A 12369-nucleotide genomic window follows, 5' to 3' on the forward strand; every position below is an offset into this window, starting at 1 on the left:
TTTTATTACTTTTCATTGAAGAAAGAGAGAGATGTGCTTTAATTGCTATTGACTTTTCCTTTAAAAAAATAATTATTTGATTAAAATAATATTAACTTATTTCTATTTGAAGAGTATTTTGGAGAATATCATATTTTTTCACCCTTCTATTTGCCACATAGGTAAACAAATAAGTATTTGAAGAGTAAAATTTGTAGAGGCTTTTGGAGATGCTCTTAAAATGAGAATCAAAATAAATTGTTTACTTGAATTGTAATAACCAGAATTAGAATTGACTATATTCCATTAGCATGTTTACTTTGCCTTGAGTCAAAATAAATTGTATTAAATCACTAACATGCCCTTAGTTAATTATTGTTGTTATTATTATTATATTATAATAATTATGATTATTATTATTCCTATTGTTATTAATAATTATTGTCAACAACAACAACAACAAATAACATTATTTTTGACTAATCAGTGAGCAGCAATGGCTGGACAATCAACAAGTGGCAACGAAGTTCAAAAAGTGGCAATGACAATCAACGAGTACTGCATATGATCGACAATGATCAGTGGCGCATGGCTGATGATCTACATTGGTGTGGTGCTGATATTCGACGATCGGCTCTGCTGCATTCGACGAAAATAGTCATGGCTTCTGATTCTCATAGATTGGTTGCAAATTGATCTACTTTTTTTATTTTATTTTGAGCTGAGGATAAATTCAGGTTTATGAATTTTGTTGGTGTTAAATTGTTATTCTTAGAAATAGGAGACTTTTAGGAATCAATCTCCTGTTACCCAAACCCAAATCGAGGTGGGTCCTACTACTTTGATTTCAATTTCACCTTTTAATTTGTCTAGTAAACATTGTTAATAGTTCTGAATGTGGATTTCAATTTCCCAATCTAAAAAATAAACACACTATTAGTGTAATAGTGTTCGAGGATAGTTAATGGATATTAGTTTAAAGGATTAATATAGTGATGAAGAATTATAGCCTTTATTTTGTTTTTGTTGTGGGCTCCAAAGCATTAGGTCCAAAAAGGAAAAAAAAACTGGAAAAAAAAGAGTAAAGGGCGAGGATATTTTTGAAAACACCTATTCTATCTCTACCGACATTTTCTTAAATCTATTTGTTAGTGAGACAAGATTATTTGAACCACCATTTTACTCATTTGTACTAAATTTTTCACCGCACCGATGATCATTTTTTTGAAAAACACATTTTTTCTTTACAAGTCCTCAAAATCTTACATACAAATACATTTCTTCCTAAAAGTAAAAAATTTTAAGAGACAATATACAGTAGAGGTGTCTGCATGCTATAGACTTGGTTTAGGACTTTGGAGGTTATAATCCAGCGATGTATTTTTAGAATTGCATGTTTAGCCCTTATATATGGATGATTATTCATGTATCTAGTTTAATTAAGAAACATGGGGAAATTTATAAATCGAATACCACCGTTGTATCCTATATAATCTAGAAGTTCTAAGCTTGTTTGGGTACAAATAAAAATATTACTATTTGCCAACCTAAAATCCGAGAGTAGTTGGTAAACGAATTTGGACTAAGTGCTGTCCTGATATCGATCTTCACAAGATTGTGATTAATAGTTATCGGAGGAGTATGCAATAATTGAATCTTACCCAAACTTAAGGTATTATTGAATCTTGAAACTTAGCAACGAGCAGCCGCCGCTGGTCTTATCTAATACCTATATTACATATTCCATGCCAACAAATCAAATAGAAGATAAACTTACTGATTTCTGAAAGTGGTAAAAAGTTTTCGTGTGATCGAGGAAAGAACCAAGAAGCAAGCATGAATAGAAAACAGAGCTTTTAGACCGTGCGCAAATGGTACCAATATATATGTATAATTGATTGCTCAGTTTTTCTTTTCTTTTCATGAAATAATGAAGAACAAATGCCATATACAATAGTTTGGTTAATCGGCCTTCTTTACATTAACAATCTATGTCATTGCCTTTTCAAAAGAGAAGAAAGATTAAAAGAGGATCCTTTTCCTTTTTTAATAAGAATCATAAGTTTACTAGGAATAGGATTAATTACAACTAATATAATATGTTTCTTATTCTAATTTCTTTGACAAATTTTTTTCTCAATTAAAATCTTTTTTCCCTTATGAGAGCCCTCCTAGGTCAATACTATGGAAACTCATCAGAAACAAAAGAAGGAGAAGGATTCGGATCGAATAAGTCCATTGCATGATTCAATTCTTCATCACATCCTCTCATTTCTTCCCGTAAAAGAAGTTGTACAGACCAGCCTCGTGTCAAAACGGTGGCAAGAGTTATGGAAGTCTCTACCCTATCTTAGATTTCAAGAACATGATTTTACCACCCGGCAAAGGTTTATTAATTTAGAAAGTGATTTTACTACCCGGCATAGGTTTACTAAATTCCTGCATTATTTTCTGATAAAGCGTGACAATAAGTCGAGTATAATCAGACTCGCAGTTAAGTGCTCACAGGATGTTTCTGATATTTGGACTAGCTCTCTAGCAGCATTCAGTGCTTCAGTTGAGGAGCTTGATCTCGAGTTTGGTCTCTTCATTGCTAGATATCATCAATTACGTGATTATCCTTCCTGCATTTTTAGTTGTAATTTTTTGGTGACACTGAAACTCAAAGCTGGAGGTGCAATGGCTCGATTTCCTGATAAATTTTTCTTCCCAAAGATGAAGAACTTGCAACTGTCCGAATTCATTCTCCCCAAGACCTTTAGTCGTCATCTGCTCAAAAGCCCCAATCTTGAAAATTTATTCCTTTTCCGTTGTGGTGCTTACATGACTTTTTCAAGTTCAGATAATGAATCTGATTTAGGCATTTGGGCCAAATTAGATGAAGCGGATATTTGCTTGCAACTTCCTGATTTTAACTCAGATGGGAGAGTCAGTACATTCGTTAGAATGCTTTCAAGTGTGAAGATTCTTCACCTACAGGATACATGTATTAAGGTACGGATAGATATTCGTATTTTATTTTTATATATAAGGTTTTGGATTAGCTAACTTGGGTAATAACTAACCTTTTTTTATCGTGCATGCAGCATTTACGATATGAAAGAAATTTATCGCAGCGTTTACCGAAGTTTCGCAATCTCAAGCATTTGGAGCTTGGTCTGAGTGCTGAGAATGGTGACATTGGAGTCATGGCTTGTCTACTCAATTGCGCATCTACTATTAAATCTCTTCATATAACATTTGCTGACTGCAACCCTGGGGAGACTGGACTGATTCCAAAACAGTTCGAATTGCTATTTCTACCTCCAAGTTTAAAATGGATTAGAATGAGCGAATTTTGTGGGAGAGCGAACCAAGTTGAGCTCCTGAGACTTTTGTTGAACAGTGAAATCTTGGAGAAGATCATTGTTGAACTAGATTATAAGGTGATGGACCCAGATCTGCTGAGGGAGCTCCGACCATCAACAAGCAGTTGCCTTTTGGAGATAAGACACTCACCTATAACAGCGGAGAAGATAGTGAGGCGTTCTCGCGAGCTCGATCCATCAACAATTCGTTGCCGACTGCAAAGAAGTACAACAATTTCACCAATGGACCTACTAAGAAGTTATGATGATGACATGTGAAAAGGGATACTATCTGCAGTTTTACGTGTTAAGTGATTTACTACCATGGCAATACATAGCCACAGAAGAAAAGTTGCAATTATAAGTTCTTTGACCCCAAAAAAAAATAAAAATTGAAGTTACCTATTATGTTTCTGTTATCCTCATTGTTTTATTCTTTTTTTTTTTTTAACCTCTTCATCATCAACTATAACATTTTTTGTCACTCCAAACTCAGAATTTTTTTTGTTCAAATCATCGTCTAGAGAAGTTCTCTAGCCAGCCCATAGCAATTTCAAACCGCTTTTTCCATGTCAATATTGGAGCTTTCTTTCTATCTGTGTATCATTTCCACCTTCGCTGCAAATGTCACATAAAATTAGACAAAAGCGATCGAATAACTAGATAGAGGCTTGGCAGGGGCAAGAGACACAAACCAAGGATAAAATAATCCAAGCTTGTCTATCTTCTTTTGCTCGTCGATCAACAGTCTTTTGTCTCCTTGAATACAAGTTCCCCAAAGTCCTACAAGATTCTTGTGTTCAAGTTTCGCAATTTCAATACTTAGATGCTTATACATCAAGAAACACCTAAGAAGGAATGAACATTGTTATCTAGTCGAATGAACAGTACTGCTAGCTGTTACCTCCTCTCTATGTTTTTTCTTTTCCTACTTCCGAAATATGGAGGAAACCAGGCCCAAGATAAGTATGCCAGAAATTCTTAAATTGACTGGATAATATTTCTGGACTTTATGGTATTAGCTGCTAACGACAGCTCAATTATTGTTAAAAAAAAAAAAGGAATAAAGGCTCCCCATTCTCACTTCTAGAAGAACTAAGAATAAAAAATTACAACTATTAATTGTAGTTTATGTTGGAAATTGTGAGGTATTTCAAAATACAAAAAAATGAATCATGCACACATGAGCTTATGGGCTTGGCCCATCTTTTAGCCACTTGATGTAAAATAATATATTTATTATTTTATTGGAAAATCAGTTTTAAACTGATTTGAATTAGTCAAGCCGAGTACATCTACATGTCGAAGTTCGTGGCATGGTTTAAGCACTGCAGTTGCTCGGTATCCGATTCTGAAATTAGATTCATGCACTGATTAGTGGCAAAAATCAAGGAGGTGACTGTTGTAATTCAAGGCTATAAAAAGCGTGGCGCCGCAGTGACTGATTGAGTAGAAAAAATTCTTCTAATTTTCTTCTCCATCTTCATCAAAGTTATACACTTTACCTGAAAACAAATTAAATGAGCTGTTTTAATCTATTGTAGTTTGGAGTGCGCCATTACAGTTAGAACGCCATTGAATCCTGGAAGATCAGACTGTCGTTGATTCCTTTATGCACCCGGAAATTATCCGTGAAGGGGCAGAATCTGTTCTTTAAGGACAGTGCTTCATTGGCACGCCTTGGCTTCCTAATTCATCTCTTTCTGTATTTTGTTCATTAATTTTAGTTTTGCAGCTTCTACACATATCAGTTGCATTATTTTTTTAAGAGCTGTTGTTCCAAGAACGAGTGAAGCTACTGGAAAATTGGAGAAACTTGGTTTGCAGCAGATTGTTATCAAGATTGGTGGCTTGAATACTTTTGGGTTCAATTTAGCTTTAATTTATTAGTGGTGGGCCTTCCTTACAAAGTCGCTTTCACTAATCTTATTTGTTGTGTTTGTGACCGTAGAAAAGTTCTTGGTGGAATTTTGTTTCTGGACTTCTTGTGACCTGCAAAAATATCAGAATTCATTGGTTTAAAATAACATCTTAAAGAACAGATTCTACATCAAAATGAGTTCTGAAAATGTTCTAGCTCCTACAACAACTCCAGCCATGGCTTCTTCATCCTCTTCCATTGCTGCTGCACTTACCACTGCCAAGAATTTGCCAGATGTGTCAAAAATAGAACCCTCTAATGGACAACATTTCAAGCGTTGGCAAGATAAAATTCATGACATTCTGAATGTGCACAACTTGGCTGAATATCTTACCTTATCTCCTCCATAAGAAGGCTGTGAAGACTTTTGTTAGCCTAAAGGGCTATACATAATGTAGTTTTGATGATAACAAACATATGTATTGAGTGATTTAATAAATATTGTATTTCACATTTTCACTAGTTTTTGAAGGATAATATTTATGCAAGTGAAATCAAGATTGAAGACACTCAACGGACAACGGCGACATCAAGAATATTGTTTAAAGCTCAACGAACAAATTAGTGAGATAAATTCTTGTAAAGCCGGTATGATTTAATTAATGTTTGATTTAGCATTTGAGAAGCTCAAGAAATTAATTTAATTAAATACTTTTCATAAACTAAAAGTTTTTGTTTTTATAAAGAAAAGTATTTTGTGAATTTAAGTAATTTGGACTTAATTTTTAAGATTTGAAATCTTTGATTTTAATAAGAATTAAATTTCGGAGTTGGACGTTTTTACAAACATTTAAAATGTTTTGGGCCATACCATAATTTATGAATATTTTGGACTAAAGTGAAAGGTTTTGAGAACTTTGAAAAATATAGGTATTATGTTGAAAAGGACCTTTGAGCGAAACAATAAAAACTTTGGGGCCATATCATAATTTCAAAAAGTTTGGGAAAATAACTAATTAACTATTCTTGGGAAGTTCTGAAATTGGACCTATTTGAAAAGTTTCATAACGTTTTGGGCCGTACTACAGTTTTATAAAGTTTTGGGGTAAAACTGTAATTTTAGAAAATAGTTCACTGTAGTAGTTACTGTAGCAAGCGGAATTCCGGATTCTGACAAACGGAAGTCCGAATGTTAGGCAGCATCTATTCGAATTGAAAGCGGAAATCCAGATCCTGACAAACAGAAATCCGGTTGTTGGGCAGTAAGCTACTGAGCGTAAGCGGAAATCCGAATGTGACAAAGCGGAAATCCGGATGTTCAAAAATTCAAATTTGTGGCTGTAACGGTAACATTAAGCGGAATTCCGGATGTCCATAACCGGTAATCCGGTTACGACCAAAATGTGCATAACGGCTAGTTTTTGAGTTCAAACTATATAAACTCAAAACCAATTCATTTTTTAAAAATCCAAGCAAGCAAGAACAAGTGCACACAACATATATTGAGCTTCAACTTCGTGAATCATCATTCATTAAATCATCTTTGTTCTTCAATTTGTATATCCACTCTTAAAGAGAGATTGATTGTTGTATTTTTCATTTCACATCAAATTGTGAGAGTACAAGTGTGAGAAACACTTGGGGTGAAGAGATTGGAGATATAATCTCTTGTTGTAAAGGTTCATTGACACCTTGAAGTCAATTGTAATCGTTTGAAGCCTTGGAAAGGCTTGGATAGTGAAATCCTCAAGCCCGGTGTGCTTGGAGGCGTGGACATAGGCGGGGATTGCCGAACCACGTAAAAATCCTTGAGTTTGCTTTCTCTTCCCTTGCTATTTAATTATTGTACTTTGATTGAACTTATTGCTTTCAATTTTTATTAAGACATTAGATTGCTTGTTGTGTGGATTTGCTAGGATAATTTTTAAAATTCCAATTCACCCCCCCTCTTGGGTTGCACACTTATATTTCAACTTTGACAACAAAACGAAGACTTGGACTGCAAATGATAAGATCTGCAAGTACATGATTTTAAGTGCTCTTTCCAGCAACCTTTATGACATATACTACACTTATAAGAATGCCTATGAAATATGGAACCTGAAAAGTAAAAAATATATCATAGAGGAGGTTGGATCCCAACAATACTTTATTGGTGATTTTCTGCATTTTAAGATGGTAGATAATAAGCCTGTTACAGATCAAATCCATGACTACCATCAATTAGTTGATAATCTTAAAAATGAGGGTATTATACTTCTTGCAAGATTTTTGGCTGGCTGCTTGATTGAGAAACTTCCAGAATCATGGAATGACTACATCAAAACTGCAAAGCATAAGAAGAAACCTATGAGCCTTGAAGATGTGATTGTGCATATTAAGATTGAATAGCATAATATGCTTAGAGACATGGCCAGAAATCTTCATTCTAATGCAAATGTAATTGAGACTAAGCCCCAATTTGATAAGAGACAAAATAATCCCAATAAGAAATTATTTAATAATAAAGGCAAAACCCTTATAGCTAAAAAGAAAGGTCACTGTTATATTTGTGGAAAAATTGGACACTATGCCTATTAATGTAGAAATAAAGCTCAGAGAAAAGGAGACAGCAAAAATCCTTCTAAAGCTAATCTAGTTGAAGGAGATGAAATAATCGATGCTGTGGTTGTCTCTGAAGTGAACATGGTTGCTGAATATAATGATTGGGTGATTGATTCTGAAGCCACCAAACATATTTGTGGTAACAAAAATTCATTTTTTGAGTATACTCCAGTGAGGAAAGGAGAAGAATTTATTTTCCTTGGTGATTCCCGGTCAACCTCGATCTTGGGCAAGGGAAAAGTTCTTCTCAAACTTGCTTCTGGGAAAACCCTCTCACTGAGTAACGTTCTCTATGTTCCAGAAATTCGACACAACTTAATATCAGTTTTTGTACTGGGTAAGGCTGGGGTTAAAGTGTCTTTTGAAGGTGACAAAATTGTAATGACTAATAATAGGGTTTTTGTTGGGAAAGGTTACTGTTCTGGGGAACTATTCAAGCTCAATGTACTGAATGTTATCATTAATGAAAATGTTTCTTCTTCTGCTTATATTTATTGTTCTGCTAATATTGTTGACTCCATTAATTTATGGCATGGAAGACTTGGTCATGTGAATTTTTCTTACATTAAGAAAATGAAAGAACTTGGTTTACTATCTAAATTGAACTTGTCAAATGACAAATGAGATGTATGTGTGGAATCTAAATCCACAAAAAAGACATGTAAACCAGTTCAAAATAGAGAAACTGAACTTTTCAATTTAATTCACAGTGATCTTGGTGACTTAAAACAGACCATGACCAGAGAGGGTAAAAGGTATTATATTACCTTTATTAATGATTTCTCAAGATATACAAAAATATATCTATTGAGAAATAAAGATGGCAGGTGAAAAGTTCTTAATTTATAAAAGTAAAGTTGAAAATCAACTTAATAAAAAAAATCAAAAGATTAAGAACTGATAGAGGAGGTGAATATGATTCAAGCATGTTAAATGCTTATTCTGAGAATCATGGTATCATCCATGAAGTGACACCTCCTTATTCACCTGAATCGAATGGTGCAGTTGAAAGGAAAAATAAAACATTAAAAGAAATGGTAAATGCCATGTTAATAAGTTCTGGAGCACCGTTGAATTTGTGGGGGGAAGCTATGTTATCAGCTTGCCACATTCAAAATAGAATACCCTATAAGAAAACATGAAAGACACCCTATGAGTTATGGAGGGGCTATAAGCCAAACTTATCATACCTCAAAGTGTGGGGATGCCTAGCAAAGGTTCTTAAACCAGTTCCTAAAAGAACTAGGTTGGGACCTAAAACTATAGACTGTTTATTTATAGGGTATGCTCATAACAGTGCTACTTATAGACTCTTAGTATTAAGAGATGAGGGATGTTTGTTTGAGGCGAATACCATCATTGAGTCTAAGAATGCTGAGTTCTTTGAATCTATTTTTCCTAAGAAAACTAATGTTAGTTATTTACCCCAAAGAGAATCAATTGATGATCATTCTAAGAGTTCAGATGCTGAACCAATGAGAAGTAAACGAATAAGAATGACCACTAGTTTTGGTGATGACTACTATGTTTTTCTTGCTGAGAATGATCCTATGACTTTCAAAGAAGCAATGACTTCTCGTGACGCACCCCTGTGGAGAGAGGCAATTAACTGTGAGTTAGATTCCATCATGAGCAATCATGTATGAGATTTGGTTGATTTGCATCCAGGTACTAAACCTATAGGGTGCAAATGGATTTTTAAAAGAAAATTGAAAGCTAATGGATCAATTGATAAGTACAAAGCAAGATTAGTTGCCAAAGGGTTCTCACAAAAAAAAAGACATATATTATTTTGATACATACGCTACTGTGACGCGGATTACATCCATTAGAGTTTTGATTGCACTTGCTGCAATTCATGATTTACATATTCATCAAATGGATGTCAAAACTACTTATCTAAATGGAGACCTGGATGAAGAAATTTACATGAGTCAACTTGAGGGTTGTGTAGTACCAGGCACTGAGCATAAGGTATGTAAATTGGTTAAGTCATTATATGGCTTAAAACAAGCACCAAAACAATGGCATGAGAAATTTGATCAAGTATTAGTGTCAAATGGATATGTGGTCAATGATTCAGGCAAATGTATTTACTTCAAATCCATTGATGCTAGTACATATGTGATTATTTGTCTTTATGTTGATGACATGTTCATCCTAAGTCCTAATCTAGGAACGATAAATGAGACCAAGTGGATGCTTGCTTCTAACTTCGATATGAAGGCTATGAGAGAAGCAAATGTTATACCCGGCATCAAAATCACTAAAACTAGTGATTATTTCAGGTTATCACAAGAACACTATGTTGAGAAGATTTGGGTATTATGACAGAAAACCTGTATCTACACCTTATGATGCAAATACTCATCTTAAGAAAAATTTAAAGCATAGTGTGATCAATTGAGGTATGCTCAAATCATTGGTAGCCTAATGTACTTAATGAATAGTACAATGCCTGATATTGCATATGCCGTAGGCAAATTGAGTAGATATACTCAAAATCCAAGTAAGGATCATTGGACTGCCATAAACAAACTTGCTTTTGAGAGGCACCATTGATTATGGACTTAATTATAGTAGCGCTCCACCAGTGTTAGAAGGGTATAGCGATGCAAATTGGATTTCAGGGTATAATGAAATCAAATCCACTAGTGGTTATATATTTACTCTTGGTGGAGGTGCTGTGTCTTAGAAATCCTCTAAGCAAACATGTATAGCTCGTTCTACCATGGAGTCCGAGCTAATTGCCTTAGAAAAGGCATGTACTGAGGCTGAGTGGTTAAGAAACCTCTTAGTAGATCTTCCCATTTGTACTTACCCTCCTACCTCAGTGTCTATACACTGTGATTGTCAGGCCGCTATTGCTAAAGTAAAGAGTGAAATCTATAATGGGAAAAGCAGACACATACATCTGAGACATAATATTATAAAACAGCTGTTAAAATCTGGGGTAGTGACCTTAGATTTTGTGAAGTCATAGTTAAATTTGGCCGATCCTCTGACAAAACCACTAAATAGGAGGTTGGTGGTAAATACGTCGAGGGGGATGGGACTTCTGTCTAGAATAGTAGACAAGAGTGATGGTAACCTTACCTATGTGATTGGAGATCCCATGAAGTAGGTTCATAAGGGTAATAACAAATCATTTGTTGTCTGGTGGCATTATTGATTTATATATTTGAGTCCTCCCTATGGCGAGATAGTTGCTAATTGTAGTGATTTAGGTTGAGCTATTATGCTCTTAATGAACTCCATAGCCTACATTCTTTATGGTGATGTGTCTAAACTACAGGACACACTTGATGGAGGTTCACCTATATGAGTGTGGAATTGGATCAATTTCTATGAGAGCAAGACATATATCTCTAGAGCACTCATGAAAACCAGGAAGGCACAGGGCCATTAAAGTGCCAAACCGCTAAACAACAATGCCTAGAGAGAATTTACTGCGAGCTTCTAATCCTCCGACTCAAAAAATATGAATTTTGGTTCATAGAAACTATATGTTTCACCAAATTCTTGTGAGACACGATTAGTTGTTCAATGATTGGTTCATAGCCCGAAAGGCACCAACTCATGAGCATTAAATTCTAATATTCCGATAAAGTGTTTATAAGCATCATATGTGTTTTTTGAAATATGTGGGGGATTGTTAGAAATTGTGAGGTATTTCAAAATACAAAAAAATGAATCATGCACACATGAGCTCACGGGCTTGGCCCATCTTTTAGCCACTTGATGTAAAATAATATATTCATTATTTTATTGGAAAATTAGTTTTAAACTGATTTGAATTAGTCAAGCCGAGTACATCTACATGTCGAAGTTCGTGGCATGGTTTAAGCACTGCAGTTGCTCGATATCTAGTTATGAAATCAGATTCATGCACTGATTAGTGGCAAAAATCAAGGAGATGACTGTTGTAATTCAAGGCTATAAAAAGCCTGCTGCAGTGACTGATTGAGTAGAAAAAATTCTTCTAATTTTCTTCTCCATCTTCATCAAAGTTATACACTTTACTTGAAAAAAATTTAAATGAACTGTTTCAATCTACTGTAGTTTGGAGTGCGCCATTACAGTTAGAACGCCATTGAATCCTGGAAGATCAGACTGTCGTTGATTCCTTTATGAACCCAGAAATTATCCGTGAAGGGGCAGAATCTATTCTTTAAGGACAGTGCTTCATTGGCACGCCTTGGCTTCCTAATTCATCTCTTTCTGTATTTTGTTCATTAATTTTTGTTTTGCAGCTTCTACACATATCAGTTGCATTATTTTTGAAGAGCTGCTGTTCCAAGAACGAGTGAAGCTACTGGAAAATTAGAGAAACTTGGTTTGCAGCAGATTGTTATCAAGATTGGTGGCTTGAATACTTTTGGGTTCAATTTAGCTTTAATTTATTAGTGGTGGGCCTTCCTTACAAAGTCGCTTTCACTTATCTTATTTGTTGTGTTTGTGACCGTAGAAAAGTTCTTGGTGGCTGGAAAATTTTGTTTATGGACTTCTTGTGACCTGCAGAAATATCAGAATCCATTGGTTTAAAATAACATCTTCTACGGTCACAAACACAACAAC

General features: G+C 34.7%; 1 protein-coding gene across 1 annotated transcript; it reads left to right on the plus strand.

Annotated features, from left to right (window-relative positions):
• The first annotated feature begins 2163 nt into the window (after positions 1-2163).
• Positions 2164-3605, plus strand: LOC18054332 (F-box/LRR-repeat protein 13). The gene is made up of 2 exons (XM_006451958.2): positions 2164-2973; positions 3066-3605. The coding sequence occupies exons 1-2, from the start codon at positions 2164-2166 to the stop codon at positions 3603-3605; spliced, it is 1350 nt and encodes a 449-aa protein (XP_006452021.2).
• The last annotated feature ends 8764 nt before the right edge of the window (positions 3606-12369 follow it).

The sequence above is a fragment of the Citrus clementina genome, unplaced genomic scaffold, assembly GCF_000493195.1.
Source record: "Citrus clementina cultivar Clemenules unplaced genomic scaffold, Citrus_clementina_v1.0 scaffold_1, whole genome shotgun sequence".
Taxonomy (NCBI): domain Eukaryota; kingdom Viridiplantae; phylum Streptophyta; class Magnoliopsida; order Sapindales; family Rutaceae; genus Citrus; species Citrus x clementina.

Coding starts and splice junctions, on each gene's coding strand:
- LOC18054332 (XM_006451958.2), top strand. CDS start 2,164: ATGGAAACTCATCAGAAACAAAAGAAGGAGAAGGATTCGGATCGAATA. Junction 2,974..3,065: donor TACAGGATACATGTATTAAG/GTACGGATAGAT, acceptor TCGTGCATGCAG/CATTTACGATATGAAAGAAA.